The following is a 24,546-nucleotide window of genomic DNA, read 5'->3' on the forward strand; positions in this document are numbered from 1 at the left end:
TCTTTATAAATTACGGCGATTATATTGCATATAGTTCCCTGTATTCAGATGCTGTGTTCACGTATTTACCTTTCTTTTACTGTGTCTATGGTATTTACATTACAATCCAAGATGCTACAGCAGTCAAACTTGCTCACAGTGTAAAACCAAACCCTACTCATTCACCAATCAGATCCGAGCGTTTCTCTCTTCTCTCTTCCTCATTTGCTGCGTTCCGCTGTCACTCGCGTGACGTATTACAAAGCGGCAGACCTAAACGCATGGGTTTACTTGGATTTGGAGCGATTTTCACACAAAAAAGAGGAATAACGAGCGCCATTGCGGAAAATCCTGGTGGCGAGGGAGAGAGAGAGGATGCAACAATATTTGTTTGGAAAAAGGCAAGGAAATACGTCTGGTCGTTTCTGAATTGGAAGGCTGCAGCCTCCGGAGGTCAAATATGCAGGCTGCACACGTCATCAAGCCTGGGTTATTAAGGTAAACTGAGCATTACATTCGCAAGTCATAAGCATACTGCAACAATTTACGATTAACTATGTATAATAGTCAACTTTGTAATTGTTAATATTGTGAAATAAGAGAGTCTTGATGACGTATACAGCTTAGAAATACGACATCCGGAGGCTGCAACCTTCAGATTGAGAAATGGCTTCTGCCACGACGAGTTCCTCATCAGAAAGTTGTAACATGACTGCGTTTCTCCCTGTTGTCTCAAAATGCTGATCGTTTAGCATTTTAAATGTTTAGTTTTTAGTTTAGTTTTAAGGTTGGCCTGTTCCTTTCCTTTGCGACAGTGCTGCGGCGCTTGTGGGCTCTAGGGGCGCTAGAAGTGAAAAATACGTGTCTAGCACCCCCTAGTGGCCAAAAAGTTTCATGGTGTCCCTTTAAGAATTATTATTCAGTTACTGGCACACAATTATAATTTATAGTAACTAAAAATCATCATCAAACGCCCTAAAACCTAGTCAATACAAGTTCAGAACAGGATATATTTATATTTTTTAACGCTACATTAATTGATTTATCTAAAAGAATTATGATTTGTCCAAGACATGTACAATACTTTTTTTCCTGAAAATATAAACCACAAAGGTTTTTCTTAAATTAGTGCCTTTACTGGCAGCAGGTGAAGCTTTTGCCTACAGTAATACTTAAACTATATATTGGGGTATAGTTTTGCAATGATGACATACATTGGCATATAATTTTCAATAAAAAAGTGGTTTAGGATATAATAGTTAAAATGCAGCATTCAAAGCAGTCACATTCACATTTTTTTAGTGTACTGAGGTCAAACGACCAATTTATACAGTAGCAAAAGCAATCACCATCCACTGAAAATCTCAGATCCGTAAACACTCGATCAAAAACTGCCACCAGAACAAGCTATATGTCATCTTTGATTGTAAAATAGCTTTAACTCGTGTCTTGTGACGATTGGATAATTACGTCAGCTTTGAATATGAAATGCTATTGGCTCTCGTGAATGATTTCGTCATGCTCTGTTTCTGTTTCTGTTTGAATGAGATCTGACTGTGCATTTCATTCATGGATTTCTTCATATAAAGTGATCTTATGGGTTCATTTTACAAGATTTGCAACACAAGATGTTCGCAATACTTTTATACTGGTGTTTTTTATCAAAACTTGCACTATATACCCGTGATTGTACTTTCATTGTACCCGTGATTGAATTTAATTGCGCGTATTGTTTTATACAGTGGAAAAGTGTTTAGGTTTAGAGTAGCGCTGGGGTTGGATGCTCCAAAATATCTTTAAAGCCATAAAAATTTATAAAACCATTTCTAATTTTACAAATGCTGATCTTATCTGAAGCATAAGTCTTGAAATGTAACCACACAAGCTACTGACAGTTAGGGTACAACGTAACTACAAGTCGCAATAAGTTGCTTGCACAAAACAGGCCTTATTTTGAAGGACAGTCTCAATAAATGACCAGCATGGTCATCAGTATATGTTGTGTTTTGGATGCATGGGATGCTAGTGTGCAACAAACTGCACACTTGTCTAAATTTGGTCTTTTCAATATGATATCCGTAAACATTTACTCAAATGATATAGAAATGACAGTAAAATTGTGATTGCTTCCCAAACTAGTGTCTCATTTCTCACCCATTTAGATTTCTCAGCAACATTACCAGGCCAAAATACCAAAAACGATTTTTCATTTCTCTGTCAGTCGGCTCGGATGCTTTAAAGCTTATAAGATTGCTCTGGTGATGACAGAAATAGACCAGTGAAACTAAAGAAAGCAGAGAAATCAAATGTGAATACCAGAGTTAACATATTAACATTTCTCCTTTTCTTTATTGTAGGCTATCCAGATCATGCTACATGCATGATCCTCAACATATGAGGCAAAATAAAATTGAAAATGTCAAAAGGATTATAAGGTATATAGAGTATGTACCAGGAAGCAATTTTGAGTTTAAAAAAATCCAATAAACACAGCCCATCTAGGCTAAAACAAGGCAAAATTTGGGCTGTCAGTGAAAATTTAATAGAAAATTTGTGACCCTGGCAACTTTTTTTTAAAAGTTGATAATTCGGCCAGGGATTTTACGCGGGTGGTCGAACAAAAACACTAACATTCTAGATTCAGATGATAATAAAATCAGTGACACATCCTGTAAATCAGGAAAATGCTTTAGGTCCCCATGAGAAACAATTACCGTCCGAATAGGTCCGAATGATCAAATATCATTCATCTCGCAAATTATTTTGGCAAAAATGACAAGTAACCAAATTATATTTTATTTTGGCTTGATGTGGGTTACTCATCGGCAGAGTACGTCATGTCTATGGTTAGGCTAAATGATGTAATTATATCAATGGCTTGCTGGGGTGCATAAACTGCTTGGCAAAACAGCTGTGAAATATTTAAAATGGAAATATTTATAAAGATAGAAATCAATATCTCTTAAGGTCGTGTGATCCACGAGTTTCAGTTATGCCCTAGGGACAGAGCTGACATAATACAGCAGAGGAATATGAGGCTGTTTCTGCTTATTTCCACTTCATCTGATGAACGACACACTACTTGTTTACACATTCAGCAAATTTTGGCTCATATGTCGCAACATAGTCAGTAGGGAGAGACAATTTATTCTGGTACTGTATATTTGTGCTTGTTTGTGGATGGTCCTTTAACTTTCAGCCTGCCCCTTTGAAAAATCTTTCATTCTGTCATACTGGTGTCATGGTTTTGCTGCCATGGAAACACAAATGGGTTTAGCACTAACAAAAAACAAACAGTCTCAAACTGACGCCCAAGGACATAGAATATGCATTATATGTAGATAAAGCCTTGAAAATATGTATGGATACCAGCATAAGGAAATAACTGACAAAACAAGATTTCTTTTAGGCTGATTATTATTCTGAAAATGAACTTGGAATATATCAAATCTTAGATTTATATAATAAACATTGTAGTGTAACCATGTTTGTGTATAGATTTAAACATTATTATACTACGGCTCTGTTGAATGCTTGAATCTGATTGGCTGATGAACGTTCTGAGGTGTGCAATTATTTTCTGGGAAACGCACGGCGAACGTAGTTCCAGGCAGCTCTCAGCTTGCATTACATTTCCATATCACTTCGCATAGTTAACTTTAGTAATGGACCAAAGCCGCCTTTCCACTGCACATGACATACGGAAAAGACAGTTGGATGCAACATAAAGATCCAATGTTGATCCAACAGCAAAATCCAACGTTGATCTGACGTCAAATCCAGCGTTGATCCGACGTCATGATCCTACGTTGATCCAATGTCAAAATCCAACGTTGATTTGACGCCAAATCCAAAGTTGATCCGACGTCAAAATCCAACATTGATCTGATGTCAAATCCAATGTTGATCCGATGTCAAGATCCAACTTTGATCTGACGTCAAATCCAACGTTGATATGACTTTAAAATCCAACATTGATCCGACGTCAAATCCAACGTTGATCCGACGTCAAGATCCAATGTTGATACGACATCAAATCTAATGTTGATACGACGTCAAGATCCAATGTTGATCCGATGTCAAATCCAACGTTGATCCGACGTCAAGATCCAACGTTGATCCGACGTCAAATCCAACGTTGATCCGACGTCAAGATCCAATGTTGATACGACATCAAATCTAATGTTTATACGACGTCAAGATCCAATGTTGATCCGATGTCAAATCCAACGTTGATCCGACGTCAAGATCCAATGTTGATACGACATCAAATCTAATGTTGATACGACGTCAATATCCAATGTTGATCCGATGTCAAATCCAACGTTGATCCGACATCAAGATCCAACGTTGATCCGACGTCAAATCCAACGTTGATACAACGTCAAGATCTAACGTTGATCAAATGTCAAATCTAACGTTGATACGGCGTCAAGATCCAACGTTGATCCGACATCAAATCCAACTTTGTTCTGACGTCAAGCTGTGACACCAATTGGGATGTATTTAACCTACTGTATGCTGGGTTGTATTATCTCATTTTTGAGTCAAATATATATAAAAAAAATGTTAATTTAACCCAACCGTTGAGTTTGTTCCTTTTTGACCCAGTGCAGGGTTGAAAATAACCCAGGGATAATTCATTTTTGATTAAATCTGTATGTTTTTAAATGATTTAATTATAACTTTTAATCATTTATGGTGGTGAAAACAGAATACAAATGCATTAGATTTTATTATATTTTACAGAGAAGGAAAGAAAATGACTGACATTTTAAAAATAATTGTGCATAGTTTGAACCAACACATATTGTAGCTCCAAATATAACCTGAAAAAGCAGCTCTGCATTTGTAATTAGCATTGAGTCCCAGTGCAGTGAATTTGACATGTTTGATTATATATTGCAGTCAAACAGCAGGAGCTTGAGGCCGTCCTGTTTGATCCCAGCCACGCTGAAGGCTGTCAGTAGTAAAATGGTAAAACTCCAGGGGTGAATGTAATAAGGTCATAAACTCTGTTGTTGGCAAGCATTGTCTTTCCAACTGTGTCTATTTGTAAATCAGCTGTACTAGTTTGACTTTGGCATTTATAGTGGGTTTTTTCAGTCTGGAGAAATCTTTTATGCGAGAGAAAGCTGTGGTACTGTATAAAGATATGCTAAAAATAGCTCAACTATGACAAATGAATGCAATACAGTAAATATTTTTCTTCATATTTACAATAAATTGCTGATGACATTGGTTTTCTAAGAATAGTAGCACATTTGAAATGGACACCCAGCAGAACTCAGATAAGAAACCTCAATCCTTTAATGCCTAATTTGGGATGAGAATAGGCAAGCTTTCAGATCCCTGCTCAAAACCCTAAACCACATCAATGACAGTTAACTTTCACTGGAGTCTGCATAAACAATGTCTTTTTTTCTCATTATGAATAATGTAACAACACAGAAGAAACACACTGAGCAATTGATTGTGGATGTTTCATTTAAAAGATTTTGATATTATTTAATTAAAATGTAATCATTAATAAACATTGGCTGTCAATTGAGTTAAGTAAGGTCAGGATTTGAATGTGGGGCATTTTTTATGGAAAAGTCGCAGTAACAAAAGAGCAAATGTGTCTCTGTCCAATTGTCCTCCTCAAGTGGAAATATACAGCATATCAATATTTGTATTGGCTTTTACATCTCAAAGGGGGAGACTAAATTCTTTTTATGTTATATCTTTGTTGTGTGTACAGAACTTTGGGATACACTGGATATATTAGAAATGTGCTTTATTAAACGGACAAACAACCCACCAAACATGGAACGTCTGGGAGACATTCAGATCATGTCTGTATAACGTCCGTTAGTTCAGACCCACTTTTAAACGTCTGCTGGACGTGCAATAGAGGGTCAGTGTCTGGACGTCACTCTTGCACCACTCTTGGATGTCTGTGAACGTATCAAAAAGGTTCAGTGTATGAACGTCAGACTATGACTCCTTATGGATGTCTGTGGACGTGCAAAACAGGGTCAGTGTCTGGACGTCACTCTTGCACCCCTCTTGAATGTCTGTGGACGTATCAAAAAGGTTCAGTGTATGAACGTCAGACTATGACTCCTTATGGATGTCTGTGGACGTGCAAAACAGGGTCAGTGTCTGGACGTCACTCTTGCACCCCTCTTGAATGTCTGTGGACGTGCCAAATAGGTTCAGTGTATAAACGTCTGACTATGAACCCTTATTGATGTCTGTGGATGTGCAAAACAGGGTCAGTGTCTGGACGTCACTCTTGCACCCCTTTTGGATGTCTGTGAACGTACCAAAAAGGTTCAGTGTATGAACGTCTGACTATGACTCCATATGTGGACGTGCAAAACAGGGTCAGTGTCTGGACGTCACTCTTGCACCCCTTTTGGATGTCTGTGGACGTGCCCTATACATACAAGATATGTCTCAAAACTATTTGGATTACAGAAGGGTACAGTGAAGCCACTATAATGCAACAGTTATTCAAGCTTTGTACAGAGTTGTCAATAAAATGCATAAAATATTATGTGCCTTAGCAACTTAGATTTTCATAATATTTCTCATTTTAAAAGAAGTATGATTTTTTGCTCATTATTTTATTTACCCCTTATGACATTGTAGATGTATTTAACTTCCTTTCTTCAATCAAATGAATAATTTTGTATTAAGATGCAATCATGTTATTGTAACTTCTTATATGGGGCACGAAGCTCCAAAAAGCTTCCAGTGGGTTAATATATGTCTTCTTAGGTGAAAAGATACGTTTGTGTGAGAAAACAGTTTATATTTTGAGTGTATTAAGTGAGATGCTAAATATTTAAAGAAACACACAAATCGGTGCAATAAGTCTAACATGGTGGCATTTCAGTTGCGTCAACCGGAATTGATCTAGTGCTTTTGAGCTGTCATATGAAGAACCAATGAAATTTAATATCATATACATTTGGGATTGAGGTTGAGTATAGATTCAGAGAATTTTCATATTTGGGTGAATTATTCCTTTAATGTTACAGTATTGATAATGCCAGAGGGCAAGAAAATCATAGAAATGAGTCATCTAGTATTAGACAAAAGTGTTCAGCTGCCAAACCACCACAATGCCAAAAAACACAATTTGATCATGTACATTACTGTAAGTTTCAATGACCCATGCTATAAATATATTTATACAGAATGTCATTCCTGCCAAACATTTCAAATAAAATAGAAGTTAACTTGCAAACAAATTAGATTTTGGTGTTTTGTTTTTACTAGGCCTGCTGTGAGATAAAATCTGTTTGACTGAAGCTTTTTTCTTTAATTTTTTTTAAGTTATGTCAACTTCAGCAGGTCAAAAAAAAAAAAATTGGTTGAATTTACTTGCAAAACATAATGCATTTTTTTTACAGTGTGGTTACCAGGGCTTTTATCAAAAGGTCTCTTTGTACATCACAGATGGGAGACTCACCATTACACTCACCGGCCACTTTATTAGGTACACCTGTTCAACTACTCCTTAACGCAAATTTCTAATCAGTCAATCACATGGCAGCAACTCAATGCATTTAGGCATGTAGACATGGTCAAGACGATCTGCTGCAGTTCAAACCGAGCGTCAGAATGGGGAAGAAAGGTGATTTAAGTGACTTTGAACGTGGCATGGTTGTTGGTGCCAGACGGGCTGGTCTGAATATTTCAGAAACTGGTGATCTACAGATTGAAGAAAATCCATCGATGATTGACATCTGATTCGCTGTATACTGTAGCCTGCTGTATGATGTAAGTGCTTTTCACAACACACATGTGACATGAGATTCACAACATAAGAAAACATGAGTTTTGACTAAAATCAGTTTGTATCATGTAAGTGCACTCTTATGCTGAGTTTACACCAAACGCAGTTTGGGCGTCAAAATCGCGTCTACCGCGCGTGGTTTGCCGCTTGAACAATTTGGATGCATTCGCGCGTGTAGAGCTTTTTACTACTCCGCAAGCATCTGACGCGCGTCAGAGGCAAACTCCGCTTCTTGTGGGAGGGGCAAGTGTTATGCGGTTGTCTGTTTGCAAAATGACTGATGTTGATTGTGCATTTATCGAGAGAGTTACCAGTTTGTATTTGGTAACCTTACTATGGGGAAAATAAACGACACGGGTCGATAAACGTCACGTGACTCAAAAGTGAAGTGTGTATTACAATTACCAGGTTGCCCAATGTCCTCACTGACACTCTTCCAAGCGAGGTCCTTTTTATTCCTGTGTCCTCTAGAGAAATAAGAACTTGTGTCGTGTAGCTCCGGGTGTCTGCTTATGGACAATATCAAGCCTTGGTTGAATGAGTGACTCCGGGCGGGGCTGCCACCACGGCAGCAAGCAGGCTCCTGATTGGTTAATGCGGCGCGAAATTCCGCCAAAGTTCAAATTTTTCAACTCGGGCATCAGCCACAAATTCGCGTGAAGCGCAAGATGCACAAAAAGCACCATTCGCGCTTACCGCGCGTACCGCGGACAACGCGTCTTCCGCGCCACGCCGAACACCTCTTCTGCGCCGCGGGACCTCCTGACGCGCGTCAATGCGTCTTCACATTGACTTAACATTGAAATCACTCGCGCTTCACGCCTCTACCGCGGTTGGTGTAAATGCAGCATTAGATTGGATGTGTTAAAAACAACACATTAGTGTTGATTCTGGGACAACACACTAAGGGGCTGGACACACCAAAACTTTTAAACGCAGCTGAAAACGCCTTGAGGACGCCGAATGCCAGCTGTTTTTCAGCTGAGTGCCAGCTTTCTTCAGCTGAGCGCTTTGGTAGCTGTGATACTTCAGCTGCGAGCCGGTTGGTTTCTGTGGTAATGTCCCGCCCCTCCTCCATTGTGATTGGGTGGCCGTGTGAGAACTGACATTCACGAGCGGAGCTTTTCTCCCAAAGTTGAATCTCTTTCAACTCTCGACGCTAAGCCGAGCGCGGAAAAACCGCCGAGCGCCGGTTTTCAGCGCGGAAAAAACCCGCTAGCTGCTGGCTTATTTGAAAAACGCCGAGCTTCCATTGGAAACAATTGAAAACATGCGCCGGCCGCCGGCGTAAAGGTTTTGGTGTACACAACCCCTAAATGCATTGTCCCAGAATCCACCCATCTCTGTGTTATTATTGAAACAACACATTTTGTGTTACTTTTAAGACAACTAGTCACCCCAAAGCTGTCCGAGATGCATATGTCCATCATTTTCAGTTATTACATTTGGAGAAAACTATCAGTGACTTGATAGGATATTGATAGGGATATTGGGGCTTTTTACACCTGGTCACTTCATGCGTTTTCTATGATCGGATAGCTATCTGATTGTAAAAAGACCAGGTGTAAATGCCCTCCGAAATGTTTTCGAGACGGATTTAAATCCGATCGCTCAAACCGGTGGTCTGGGACGCATTTCAGATGAAACTGGACAAGTGTAAATACATCTGGTTGATGAAACCACATATGTCACCGCATAACTCCTCCCAAACGCAAACACATCACTCGAAAGTTTGCTGGCAAAGAGGCAAACAAACAAACAAACAAATGTGACATGCTTATTTCTTTACGGAGCAAAGGCAGGGGGAAAAAAAGCTTTCTAGAACTAATAAAATAGTCCAATGACAAACTCGAATGACATTAAACAAAGAAATAAAACTTTGAAAGAGAGTTTCGTGAATGCTTTTCCCCGTCATGGATCTGTACGATAAATCATCGTGCCGTCACTCTCCTGCTACTCTGTACTGCGCGCTTCAGCTTATGACCAGCAAGGAGACGCGCATCCCCTGCCCAACATACAGTACAACATACATTAAGGGCTGCCTTTTGTTGCATAAACGTCGTCTTAAGTTTTTAAGGCGGAGTAATAAATAGTGTATTTGCATTTTGCGCGGGAGTAGAAGATCGGATTCATATCTGTTTTGCCAAGACACATTTATGTGGCCAAATTTAAATGGAACAGTTTTAACAAATCAGATAGCTATCCGATCAGAGAAAACACATGAAGTGACCAGGTGAAGTAATCTTTTTCTGTGTTATTATTAGTAGTAGTTAATGTGATTGAGTGCTGTATTTCAGTGTTTTACTTCTTTGTGTATATATATTTTAATAAAGACCCTGTTATTCTCAGTCCTTAATAGGGTTGGGAACCGATAACCGGTTCTTATTCAGAACCGGTTCCGTTTTTTAAAAGGAACCGGAACCGCGCGTAATTCTTAAGTTTCGGTTCTAAAAGCGGTTCTGATGCGAGGCACGTGCAAAGCGCTTATGTCTCTTACCTCATGAATATTAATTACGTTGAGCCACTGTTTATAGTCACTCGCGCAACCAAATTAACGCAGCTTACCAAAGAAAACACTCGGCTCCAAAGCGTCTGTCGTTGCTAAGTAACCTAAGCATTGCTTGATGTTGTGACGAGCAGCCTCCGGCGAAAAGTCAGCGCATATGAACACGCATGTTTGTTAAGAAAAGTATATCTGATCCTAATTTACACTGTAAAAAGTAATACCTAGATCTAACTTACAAAAAGTGAGGCAAGTGACTGCATGGGAAGTTTTAGGTTGAGTCAACTTGCAACCTTTTTTAAGTATATTGAACACACTAACATTACTTAATATGAATGCAATAAAATTGAGTTGAGTTAACTAATTGTACTAGTATTACTCAGTTAGATAAACCTACTTTTCTTGGTACAGGTAACATATTTATGGTTAGTTGTTGTTTTTATGCCGTGAGATGAGGTCTAGAAACGTTTATTCAAACAACGCACCCACTCAGTTTCGTTTTGGGCAGCTGTAAAGCGCGACATACTTCGGTATGCAGTCTATGCACAAGCACCAGTCTTCTGAACAATGGTAACTACAAAACTCAAAGAAGAAACAGAAACTCTTTCAAATATCGAAGATAAATGAACATTAAACACTAACAAGTCTTTCTTTTTAGTTAAAAACAAAACAAAAAAAGTTTCAATTCAAATTTCACTCTCCAAATGCAGTCCCATGCAAAGCATGCTGGGAACTGCAAGTCCACTTCCTAGTTAGTTGTGTTTACTAAAATAATTCATGTAGTTTTAACACAAAATTATTAAGTTAATTTCTTTCTTACAAATTTAAATCGATTATACATTATAAAATTAAGTTGAATTTACTCAATAATGTGTTGACTTTAATCAATTAATCAATTATTTTTATTTTATTTTAACTCATATTTTGATTAAAAAAACAAGAATTAAATTTTTTTAATACAGTTTACTCAATTTATTTTTGTTAAATCTACTAAGGCACAGAAACACTTTTTACAGTGTACATTTTTATATTTCAAAATATATGTATGCATTATATATAAGCCTATATGCATGCACATACAAAAATTATTACTTGTACAGCAGCCTTTTCAGGATATATGACAAAACACTTGCTCCAGCATATACATCTCAAATCATATGTTTGAGAACTACTGCTGCTATCATGTTCACTTCAACAGGTAGGATCTTACGAGGACTACAACAGGAATAAATGATATAGGCCTAGTGACTGAAAAGTAAAAATATTAATCATTTACATTTAAAATATTTTATCAGTAATTAATAAACACAAATTGAATTGTTTAAGTATAGTGCATTATTTTTTATTATATGGAACCGGAATCAGAACCGGAATCGTTAGGCAGAACTGGAACCGGAATCGGAACTGGAAAATTTCTAACGATTCCCAACCCTAGTCCTTAATATAGTTTTTTAGTTTTTTGGGGGGAGGGTGCCCTTTTTTAGGTCAGAGCAACTGCCCCTCAAAATTCCTGTGCACGTCCCTGGCCCCACATAAGCCACCCAATTTTTGCATATTTACAAAGAGATTTCAAACAATTTTACTTACACATTTTGTGTAATGACATATTGAGTCTAAGTAAATTAGAGCATGTTTATACATATAACAAGCCCCATTATTAAACAGGTCCAAAGTTACAGACTTTTGAAAAAATAACCCCCCATTGATTTTACTTTTCTTTCTAGAGCTATAGTAAATCTTCTGTAACCATGAGGACAAAAATAGCTGATAGTATTCAGAGTATAATTTGTCTGAGAGTTATTTCAAAGTAAAATTGAGGCATATGATTACTGCTCTGGGGAGCTATAATGAGAACAATTCAACCAAAATGAAGCCAATTTATATTTACAGAACACTTTCACAAATCTTGCACAGTTTGTACTGATGTTATTATTCAAATAATCAATGAGTATTGGAAATGTGAATTCAAAGTATGGGTGCTGAGTCAAAACATTTACATCAAGTTGAAGTAACCTGCCAAAAACATACCAGAGTGAAAGTAAAATATTTCCATGTTACAATTTTTCTAGCTCGATGTCAAATGGGACATTTAACAAGACTTTTTTTAAGATGTCAAATAAATCTCCGTTGTCCCCAGAGTACATATGTTAAGTTTTAGCTCAAAATACAGTCCCATATAGATAATTTATTATTGCATGGTAAAATTGACACTTTGTAGGTGTGAGCAAAAATTAGCTGTTTTTTGGGTGTCTTTCTGACATCACAAGGGGAGCCAAATTTCAATGACCTATTTTTTCACATGTTTGCAGAAAATGGTTTACCAAAACAAAGTTAATGTGGTTTTTTTCACATTTTCTAGGTTGATTTTCTAGGACTGGGGACCCTATTAGCACTTAAACATGAACAAGTCATTTTCATGATATGTCCCCTTTAACTCTTTCACCGCCAGCGCCAGCGTTTTTCATGATTTTCACCAAAGTTTAATGCCTTCCAGAAAATGTTCTTCTTTAAATATATAAACATACAATATACGAAATGAAAGAACAGACCCTCTGCTTTCAAACAAAAAAAACTGTTTATTCCTACCTTCAGTGGTTTTTTGCGGTATTGCGGAAAGACTGAAAATCTCATCAATGGCGGCGAAAGAGTTAAAGGCATAGTTCACTCAAAAATGAAAATAATGTAATTTACTTGCTCTAAATCTGTATACACTGTAAAAAATGATTCTGAGTTTTAGTCAGGTGGACAAGTAAAATCATGTCCTGTCAACTTGCAGCGTCTCAATATGCAATAGGGTGAGTTATAACAACCTCAACTTGAAGGGAAATTGAAAACTTAAAATAACGTGTTCATATAACAACAAAATATATGCTATTTCAATTTTCTGCCTCATGCGCATGTGTCAGAATCTCTACGTCATAATGACGTACTACTTTAACGAATTTGAGCAAGACGCGCCAGCGCCATTTTTCTGCACGAGAGGACGAGATTATTACACGAGCTGCTGATGCGAGGAAAAAGAATACGAAGGAGCTCTTAATGGAACGACTACAGATGGATTTTTATAGTAAGTACCCTAATTTATTCTCTCTTTCATGTAAAAATTAGGCTTGTTTCGTTTGCGCTCACCGACCGTGTATTGATTTCAGGCTATCACATTTGACAAACAGACAACTTGATTAGTAAGTTAACTTAACGTTAATCAGGAGCCACACGCACATTTTTGTTAGCTATACAGTGTTAGACAACGAGTTGCTGTCGAAACGTAAGCAGAAAGAGAAGTCTTCTTTGACTATTATAAGTTAATGTTGGTAAATTACTTGGATAAAAACGTGTAAAGTTCCTTTTTAGCATGTTAATTGATCGGATCTCATAATATTTTAAGCTCAGGGTTTTGTTAATTATATAAAACATTTTCACATAATAGAAGTAGGGATGCACCGAACTTTCGGCCACCGAAAACTTTCGTCAGAAAGACTTTTATCACCGAAATACAGCCGAAATGTTCTGATGACGCAAACAGAAACCGCGACATGCACGTGCTTGTCTGAATCAACATGTCTGCGGTGTGGATGTGTTAAACCGCAAAAAGGCACTAAATGGAGCAGCTTTCTGTACGCACAGAGGCACAGACGTGATCATCACAGTGAGTACGCCTTTCAAAGATCAGAACTCTTGATGTGTAAACTTTAGAAAGAGTTGCGCTACTGTGTCTCATACTATAGTGTATTAACATACATTTGGCGAATAAAGCAATGAATAACAACGTAACGTTTTTATGCAGCGACTGTTTATGCTGCTCTGTTTGGGATTCGCCCACGGTTTCTGTGTGCGCGCGCGGTTTAGGGCACTCGGTAGTGCGCGCGGTTTAGGGCACTCTGGAGAGTGCGCACGGTTTAGGGCACTCGGTAGTGCGCGCGGTTTAGGGCACTCGGTAGTGCGCGCGGTTTAGGGCACTCGGTAGTGCGCGCGGTTTAGGGCACTCGGTAGTGCGCGCGGTTTAGGGCACTCAGTAGTGCACACACGAGAGAAACGCGTTTTACATTGACAGGGCACATACAAACTAAATAATCTCCACACAGTATTCTTTTTCTAATACAAACATTTATTTATGTCTTAAGTGTATGTATAGATTAAAGTCAGAAATCAGTCTCTGCTTATTTGGACTGTAACCTCAATTAACCTACTTAAGTCTGTGTCATTAATGTTAATCAAACAACCCAAGACAGAGAGAAAATCACTTCTGTAGCTCTAAAAAAATAATTTTATTTAATTTATACATTTAAGACAGTCTTATGATTTATTTATTCGATTTCTGTACCTAATGCTAATTTCAGACCTTACTTAATGTGCAACTTTTATATAAATGTTTGCAATTTCTTTATTTGCCTATTATAATAAATTTGTTTACACAAAAACTATAGACTCAAACAAGTACTGTCCCCCTTTACTTAACACATAAATTGTAAGAATATGACTAATACTGATAAATAAACGCTTAACAGGGTTAAGCTATTTAATAGCTGTACCAAACTAGTTTTGTTAATACAATGTTGGATTTACCAGAGTCTTTTAAAAATATTTGTTTTTAAACAAAGTTAATATCAGGCTATATACAGAATAAGACAAATGAACATAAATTGCCATTTTTGGGTTGTGGAAACAATACTTACCATGGTAAATAAACAATACTAACAAAAACTGTTAATACAACACAGAAACTGCTCCTGATAAATAGAATGAACATCATACCTGCATGCAAATCCTTCTCAGCTAACATGACGTACAAGTAGTAACGTGGTATTTTACTTTTATTTTGTGACTTTCTAATTTACAACGAATCGACGTTGCATGCTCATTCTCTTTTGTGCTTTATATGTATTGAAGTGAAACACAGGGTGCAATTAAAGAGTTTGTAGTATAACAGCTGACAGGTGAGATACTTTAAGCTTGTTCAACTTCATGCAGCGCCGCAAGAACCGACAGCCGGATGACGTCAAAGTACCGTGAGAGCTAGAAGAAATTAGACATCGTATGATTTCTCTAATCATTCTTGCGGTACTTTGACATCATCCGGCCGTCGGTTCTTGTAGAGCCGCATGAAGTCGAACAAGCCTTTTTTTTATTTCAGTGTACACTTGCGTCACTGGTAGTTCCTATTGTGCTGCGTTCTCATTTGAACAATTATGTTATTGCTAATTATGTTAACAGTTAGATATTTGAATAGTTGTGCAGCCCTATGTTCAGTGAATGTTTCTGTATGTAACATGTATGTGTACTTGGATGAAGTTTTACTTTTGAATTTTTTATTTGCAGGATCAGTATAGCCCAAGCAGAGTGGAAGCAGATATTGATGAGGTGGTGTTGCAAGATTTGCAGATTTTCCTCGCCCAACCAGCGTGCCCTAATCACACACTACAAGCTTAAACACTGTCATCAGGCAAGTCACAGTCCTCTCCCATGCATCTATGAAGATTGTGTATGCACATTTAGGAGTGAACTGTCTCTGAAGAAGCATTTAACTTGTGAACATAGTCAATGTCTTCAAGCCTCCTCAAAATTGCCTGAAGCAACATCAAATGTGAACTGTGACCTGTGTAATTTTTCAGAGGCTTGCAGTATTTCGCAGTATTTTGCTCATCTTACGAAACACTTTAAAAATAAAGAGTCAGTGAGGTGCCCCTTTCAAAACTGTAGTTTCCAGACCAGTGTGTGCAGCACTTTCCGTGCTCACAAAAGTAAGAATCATCGCCACAGCACTTTTCAAGATTTTCGAACAGACTTGTATCAAGCTTGCATTCCTGATGATTCAAACCCTGAAATTTCAAACCCTGAAATTGCAGACTCTGAAACCCATTCATTCAGCCTGGATTGCTCAACAGTAGATAGTGACATAGATGTTGAAGACCTACAGGATTTGATTAAACACAAAGTAGCATCACTGTTACTTCGCATGCAAACAACTTTACACGTCTCAAAGGCCACCACACAGGAAATTGTAAATGAGCTTTGCAGTGTTTATTCAATTGTGCAAGAGTTCACTCCAAGAATAATTGAAAGTGTATTGGTTAAGCACAATTGTTTATTAACCAATGAATTGACTGCTGCCTTAGCTGAGATAGTTGAAAAAACAAATCCCCTAATTTCCCTTTCAAAGAGTGGCCCTTTTGCATCCGAATACAAAAGAACCACTTATTACAAGGACAACTTCAAAGTAATTGAGCCAGTTGAATATTTTTTAGATTCGTCCTCCCAAAGAAAGTTTGTTTATATTCCAATTTTGGAAGTTTTGACTGAGTTGTTGAACCGTGATGACATTTTGGATAAAATCCTGCAGGAGACTGCTGACCAGTCCGGTCAGATTAAAACATACAGAGATGGACTGTGCTGCAAAGGGAATCCTTTGCTCTCCTCAGAGAGTTTAAACATTGCACTTGGGACGTATATAGATGACTATGAGGTATGTAACCCACTGGGCACATCAAAAAAAAGCATAAGGTCTGTGCAGTGTATTGGTTAATATCAAACTTGCCAGCACAGTATAGGTCTTCGGTACAATCAATTTATCTGGCTTGTCTGTGTAATAGCAGTGATGTAAAGATTTATGGCTATGATGCCATTTTTCAACCAGTCATTAAGGACATTCAAGTCCTTGAAGAGGAAGGATTATACGTTCAAAAATTGGGAACAAGTGTCAAGGGTTCTGTGTTGTATGTGTCAGCGGACAACTTGGGGGCCCACTCACTAGCTGGCTTCCAAGAAAATTTCAATGTAGATAAATTCTGCAGATTTTGCCTAGCTAGTCGCAAGGATATTGACTTGCATGAAGTCAGAGAGGGGGTGTTTCCACTCAGGACAATTGAAACTCACAAACACACCCTTGATGAATTGAAGAGGAATTCACTGGTTTCCCTGAATGGAGTAAAGAGAGGCTGTGTTCTTGAGAAACTGAATTATTTTCAGACAGTTCAAGGGTTTCCTCACGATTTTATGCACGACTTGTTTGAATGTATAGTACCAACAGAGTTAAGTCTTTGCATAAAGTCCTTTATTTCCAAAAGGTACTTCACATTAGATGACCTTAATGCTGTCATCAAGTCTTTTCCTTTCAAGTTTACTGATAAAACTAACAAACCACAACAAATTTCAAAGACTTTTGTCTCAAAACATTCAATTGGTGGAAACTGCCATGAAAACTGGACTCTGTTAAGGCTACTGCCATTGATGATGGGTCACAGAGTACCAGAAGGAGACAAAACTTGGCAAATCTTACTAGATCTGAAAGATATTGTTGAGCTCCTAGCTACTGGACAATTTTCTGATGAGACATTGTGCTACTTGGAGTCCAAAATCTCAGAACACAGGTGCTTGCTCAAAGAGTGTTTCCCAGATTTCCATATTCTCCCCAAACATCACTTCTTGGAACACTATCCTGAGATGATTCGTCGATTTGGGCCTCTGACAGATTTTTGGACTATTCGCTTTGAGGCAAAGCACAAATTCTTTAAGAGAGTTGTACATGATAGTAAAAACTTCAAGAATGTCTTGCTCACTCAGGCAAAAAAGCATCAGCTTGCTTTGGCTTACTTCTTGGATTTGCCAAGTGTTTTCAAACCTGATCTAGAGGTAGGACGTGTTGCTGTCGTTTCACCTGACACACTTGAACATTCAGTGAGGCAGGCCATTGAGCATAAATATGGAAACTTAAACACTGTACTTCTTTCAACCCATGCATGCATCTATGGTACCAAGTACTCGGAGGGAATGTTTTTGTCTGTAGGGCACACCAGTGGACTGCCTGACTTTGGCAAAATTGTTAAAATGATAATTGTGAACAACAAAGTGTCATTCATCCTCAAGCCCTTCAAAGCCTGGTACATAGAGCATTTACGAAGTTATGAGCTAACGAGTTGTTGCACTTCTGAACTACAGATTGTTGAACACCAGGAGCTTAATGGATACCATCCACTTTATCCTTATGTCAGAGCTGGCAAGTTAAATATCACACCAAGAACCTTCTTGCTTCACTAAGGTACATACATTTTTTTTAGGTGTTCACATTAAAATATGTAATCATCAATCAAATTAATAACATATTTTTATTTTTTTCCCCAGTTGACGAGAACCCCTGGAATTTTCTATTCCTATTTCAAAATGCTGTTCCGCGTGATCGTCTCCCCACAGAACATTCAAAAAGTTAGACTTGATCCTGTTCCAGATTCTGTTGATGGCCTTAAGCTTGAACTCAAAAGCAAGCTCCAGCTGACAGATTCTTTTGACCTTCAATATGAAGATGAAGACTTCCATGATTTCTGTAACCTTACCTGCGTAGCTGATCTGCCCAAAGACAAGGTGACACTGAAGGTCATTTTCACCTGTCCAGATACACTGTCAGACTCTAGTTTAGACACTGCAATTTTAGGTGAATCGTCATCTACATCAACTTCTTCACCCAGCATCCATTCAGAGTTATCTGTCGCCCGTTCGCATCCATGGCCAACCACTTTTCCCATCCCTGTTTTTACTTATGATGTGGAGCTGAGGCTAAGACAAGGTAATGAGGCATTTCGAAAGGATGGAACACTTCTGTCAATTCCCAGAGACATGAAGATTGAAATTCTTGAGAAACTTGCAGAAAATATATACTCATACAAAGCCTATCCTGGGAATGAAGAGATTGAGAGTGTAGCGGCTGCATTAATTGAAAAACACCCCTGTCTCAAAGAGCCAAGCTCCACATCTGGGTGGTATGGGTGGAAAATTAGTTTGAAGTTTAAAATGGGCAACTACAGGCAAAAGCTGAGAGATGCTGGTTGTCAGGAACTGAAAGTGAATTCTGAAAGGAGAGGTCTTGGGGAGACCAGAGGAAAGAGAAACAAAGTCAAGAAACCAAGACGATGTGAAACTAATTTTCTACCAGATCTACCTCAGGGCAAAGACCGGGAAAGTCTAGAAAAGGAAAGAGAGCAAATGGCTGTGGAGATGACGAAGAGGACTCCAGACATCACATTTGTTGATGCTGCTATGAGCAGCACGTATTCTTTGAGAAGACAAGAAGTCGTTGATGAGGAGCCACCAGTGTCACAAATGAAAATCCGATGGCCAGCAATTTTCACGGAAAGACAGGTAAATTGTTTTCATTTCTGTGTGCTTTGAAGTAATCAGAAAATATTGGCCTGTGAAAGTTGTGCTGTTCTATTAGAGCAGTGGTTCTCAACTCCGTTCCTGGAGGCCCACTGCTCTGCACATTTTGTATGTCTCTCTCATCTGACAAAATCAATTCAGTTCATAGAGATCTCTACTAATGAGCTGATAATTTGAATCAGGTGTGTTAAATAAGGGATACATACAAAATATGCAGAGCAGTGGGCCTCCAGGAATAACGTTGAGAACCTCTGTATTAGAGGATAAAGGCAAATGTAATATCCTAAGATTATATGACCAGTTCTTTCATGTCAAGTGACATTTTTTTTAAACTTGTTAATGTTTTAAGACTGTCACTGAGACCCTGGTATCTTTGTTCAATTTGTAAATGTATTTTTGTTTTATAGATCAGCAAAGAATTCACCAGGCTTGTGTCAAAGGACCTGAGCAAGTCCTTTTTGGAAGGCTTAGATGGCCATCTCTCGAAGCTGATACAGTTATTTCGGTCAAAGCGTTATGAGGACGTTCCAGAAATGACTTCCATACTGGAGAGCCTTGATAAGAATGTGAGTCAATTTATTTTAAACCAGCCTTTCTCTCCCCAAAATGACAATTCTGTGATCATTTACTCACTACCCAGCTAACAGAAAAAAAGTTTTAAGAATGTTCCTTGAAAGTTCCCAACATTCCCAAAAACGTTCTGCCAACGTAAAAAGTGTCCAGTTTTCTTGACGTTCTAAGAACGTTTTTGTGTTGTCTGAACGTTAGAGGAACGCTACATTTTACCATTTTTAAATGTTTTGACAATGTCATGTTTTAATGCTCACACAATGTTTAAAACAACAACTGTTTATTATATTGACTTATTTGCTTGTTATGTTAATGATAGAGAAACATTGCATTTTATTATTTTAAAACTGTTATAGAACATTTCTGAATGTTCATTAAATATATTGCTGTATAAAACACAATTCACTTATTAGGTTTAGATGTTGATGTTTTTTTTAAGCCACAATTATTGTGATTAGTGTTTGATTTAGTTGGACTCTTGACTTTTTGCTTTGCTTGTTAACTTTGTCTTAATACATCACATTTGTTATGAACATGTAAAGTTAATAGTGTAATGATGTGGTGGTTGGTACATGATGGTAAAGATCATCTAATTAAAGTACTAATGAAAAGTTTTTTTTTTTGTCAATAAGGTATATGAGATCCAGCACTTTCACAGCAGTTTTTCATTAAGGAGTTTTAGAAACTTTGATTATTGATGTCTGTGCTTCAATAATCCGCATACAGCAGGTATTTTTGGGCAAAAGTTTCTATAACTCCTTAATGACAAACTGCTGTGAAAGTGCTGGATCTCATATACATTGTTGACAAAAAATAAACTTTTGATTAGTACTTTAATTAGATGATCTTTACCATTATGTACCAACCACCACATAATTACACTATTAACTTTACATGTTCATAACAAATGTGATGTATTAAGACAAAGTTAACACAAGCTAGCAAGCAAAAAGTCAAGAGTCCAACTAAAACAAACACTAATCACAACAATGGTGACTTAAAATGAAACAAAACATCAACATCTAAACCTAATAAGTGAATTGTGTTTTATATAGCAATATATTTACTGAACATTCAGAAATAATGTTTTATAACAGTTTTAAAATAATAAAATGCAATGTTTCTCTATCATTAACATAACAAGCAAACGAGTCAATATAAAAAACAGTTGTTGTTGTTTTAAACATTGTGTAAACATTAAAACATGACATTGTCATAACGTTTAAAAATGGTAAAACGTAACGTTCCTCTTACATTCAGACAACACAAAAACGTTCTTAGAACGTCAAGAAAACTGGACACTTTTTACGTTGGCAGAACATTTTTGGGAACATTGGGAACTTTCAGGGAACATTCTTAGAACTTTTTTCTGTTAGCTGGGTACTCGCATAATAAACCTATTGATAGTGACATCTTTTCATACAATGACTTCAGAGTAAGCATCTAAAAAGTAACCTATTCAATTTGCATGTCATATTCAAAGTCTTTTGAAGTTTTTGTATGATGAAAACATAAAAATGTCAGTCTTCGTTTTCAGTGATGTTTAATTGTATTAGCTACTACATGAATATCAAGCCTCATTGGTTGATCTTTTGATCAAATGTCATGACACAAGAACTAATAAGGTTTGATGTTGTTGTAGTATGCTGTAGTAAAAACTGATATGATCAGTTCATTACACAAACTTTTAAAATAGGCAAAATGACTTGTCCTTTAGATCTTAACAGAATAGCCATTGTTCATTTTCATTGGTATGAATATGTTTGCATGTGTTTGGACTTTCATGTTGGTGAGTAAATGACAATTATTATCTTTGGTAACTTATCCTTTTCAATAATTTAAAGCAGTGGTTCTCAACCTATCCTGCAGGGACCCCCTGACAGGTCATGTTTTTGTTTTAACCCTGAAATGGCACACCTGATTCAATTGAGTAGCTTAATGAGTAGTTGACTAATTGATTAATTGAAAAATTCCTACTCTTCTTACTCTAATAAATACTCATTAATTGAATCAGGTGTGCCATTTCAGTGTTAAAACAGAAACATTGCCTGTCAGGGGATCCCTGCAGGACAGGTTAAGAACCGCTGATTTAAAGTGTTACAACCCCAATGAATTTAAGGCAGGGGTGTCCAATCCTGCTCCTGGGGAGTTAACATCATGCAGAGCTTAGCTTCAACCCAAATTAAACACACCTGAACCAGCAAATCAAGTTGTTCAGGATCACTACAAACTTCCAGGCAGGTTTGTTGAATCGGGTTGGAGCTCTGCAATAGCTTATTGACCCTCCAGGAGCAGAATTAGGCTGCTTTTACACTGGGCTTGTTTGCTGGGGTCCGAGCCCAAGCACGATTGTTCCCGACGACCCTCGCAGCGTTGGTCTGGTTTCACACTCAACTGGATTCTATCGAACCCTGGTGCCTTATTACGCCATCACAAACGTGCATGACGCATGATAGAAAACAATGCGGGTCAATATATAGGTTTTTTAATGAATTCTGTGCTATTATGCGCAGCTGAGTGAACAACACCGGTTTATGGTGTGTGTCGTATAATGTGGGCTTTTGCTGCTTGCAAACTTACTCTTTTGAGGAGACTTGGATTTTCAGATTTGTTGTTCTGATTCCACACGCTATGCGCGAACACACTGAAGGCTCACTCTCGCTGTATCCAAGGTAAATCATCAACACTATCATCCCTTACATGTATTATATATTTAACAAAATACATCATAATAGGCTAAAACGTATGCTCAGGTCACATTACTTTCTGAAACAGTGCACACCCAAGTCCACGTGACAGCGTTCACATTGATTTTGTCATGTGGACTCGGGTGTGCACTGGGGTACCGAAGCCAAGACTATCTGTAGGAAGTGTTCTTTGTTCGGTTGCACTCGAACCGTGCTGCGTGCGCACTTGTTCAGTAATAGCGCTGAAATAATAAAAAAACTATATATATTGACCAGCATTCTGTTTTCTTTTATGCGTCATGCACGTTTGTCATGACGTAATAACGCACCAGGGTTTGATAGAATCCAGTTGAGTGTGAAATCAGACCAACGCTGCCAGGGTCGGGAACAATCGGGCTTGGAGTTCAGACCGCAGCAAACGAGCCCAGTGTGAAACCACCCTTTGACACTCCTGGTTTAAGTGCCATGAGCTGGTTACATATACTATTACATCTTATTTTGGTGCTGAACAAAAAGGTAACAAACAACTGTTGTTGTACCACATCATTGGTGATTTATTTACAACAAAAGTATACAAAAATGCACATATTTGAAATTAATGTTTTTATTTTTCAAGACAGAGGGAGGGGTTGAAAGGATAAATGAAAAGAAAAACAAAGGATTGAACCAATAAAGCAGGTACTTTAACCATCCTATATTTTACAGACAACAAACCAAAGGATGAGGACTGCAGCATTGCTTGGCCTGCCGTGGTACATGCGAGAGACTCCTTCTAAATTCATGGAGATATGCGAGGTAAGCTGAAACCTTTAAGGCAAAACAAGGGAAAATTGAACATTAGATCTCTTATTTGTAGGGGTCTGGGGACTTTAAATTGTTTGTGAAATTGGTTTTAAGTAATAGTACCTTAATTTTGTTTTCCTTCTACAAAGCCCAGTGACCGTGAAGAGGATGTGATCAAGGGCGTGGTGATCGGAATCCTAGTGGTTGTGGAAAATGTGATGGAGCCTCTCCCAGAATTCTACAATGACGTTGCCCTGGTGATTGAGGAAGAAGTGGTGATGCGTCACCTGAGTGACATACCTAATGCTTTTCTGAACCTGATGGGCCTGGTGTACGCATTAAACCTTGACTACCCAAAGGAATTAAAATTCACTTTTGAAGTGATACAGCGCCTGTTCATTGGAGTTGGATCAGAGTCTTGCACCGCAAGAGTTCACTCTTTGAAGAGCAAGTTGCTGAGATAAGAAACAATTTTCTCCTCTTCTTCTTCTTTCTACTGTTAGCACTTACACTGTTACACTGTTTTAAACTATAAGACCATTGTTATTTTAGATCTCATTGTTTTAAGTGTAACATTGGCATTCTTGAATTTTTTTCAAACAGACTGTGGTGTTGTTACCTTGTCCTGCTTCCTCTTTCCCTGTCATGTTTGACGTTTGATTGGGAATTGAAGACCGTTTTATTTGAAGTCGTTAAACACCGCTTACAGTGAATTTTTATAGTTGTAATGACAAGGAGAGTAAACTGGTTCTGTGCATAGTAGGGCTGCACGATAAATCGCATGTGATTGTCACATGCATCTCGTCAGTAATGCTTGTTTCTTGATTAGTAGTAAATCGCCATAAGCTGTTTTCAGATGGAGCTACATTTACTACACAGAAGCTGGGCCAAATTGCCCCAATTGTCAGTGAACTACGGCTCTGTGTAGTAAATGTAGCTCCATCTGAAAACAGCTGATGGTGATTTACTTCTAATCAAGGAACCAGCATTACTGACGAGATGCACGTGACAATCACATGCGATTTATCGTGCAGCCCTAGTGTATAGAGAAGTTCGCACGTGTTTCTGTGAGCTGTATATTTTAACAT

At 37.9% G+C, this 24,546-nt stretch overlaps 1 protein-coding gene across 1 annotated transcript; it reads left to right on the forward strand.

Annotated features, from left to right (window-relative positions):
• The first annotated feature begins 15,629 nt into the window (after positions 1 to 15,629).
• Positions 15,630 to 23,922, forward strand: LOC135770273 (uncharacterized). The gene is made up of 6 exons (XM_065280001.2): positions 15,630 to 15,714; positions 18,207 to 18,306; positions 18,390 to 19,400; positions 19,826 to 19,984; positions 23,381 to 23,470; positions 23,608 to 23,922. Exons 3-6 carry the CDS (start codon positions 18,429 to 18,431, stop codon positions 23,920 to 23,922), a joined length of 1,536 nt encoding a protein of 511 aa, XP_065136073.1. The 5' UTR covers positions 15,630 to 15,714; positions 18,207 to 18,306; positions 18,390 to 18,428.
• Positions 23,923 to 24,546: the final 624 nt, after the last annotated feature.

The sequence above is a fragment of the Paramisgurnus dabryanus genome, chromosome 8, assembly GCF_030506205.2.
Source record: "Paramisgurnus dabryanus chromosome 8, PD_genome_1.1, whole genome shotgun sequence".
NCBI classification, from domain to species: domain Eukaryota; kingdom Metazoa; phylum Chordata; class Actinopteri; order Cypriniformes; family Cobitidae; genus Paramisgurnus; species Paramisgurnus dabryanus.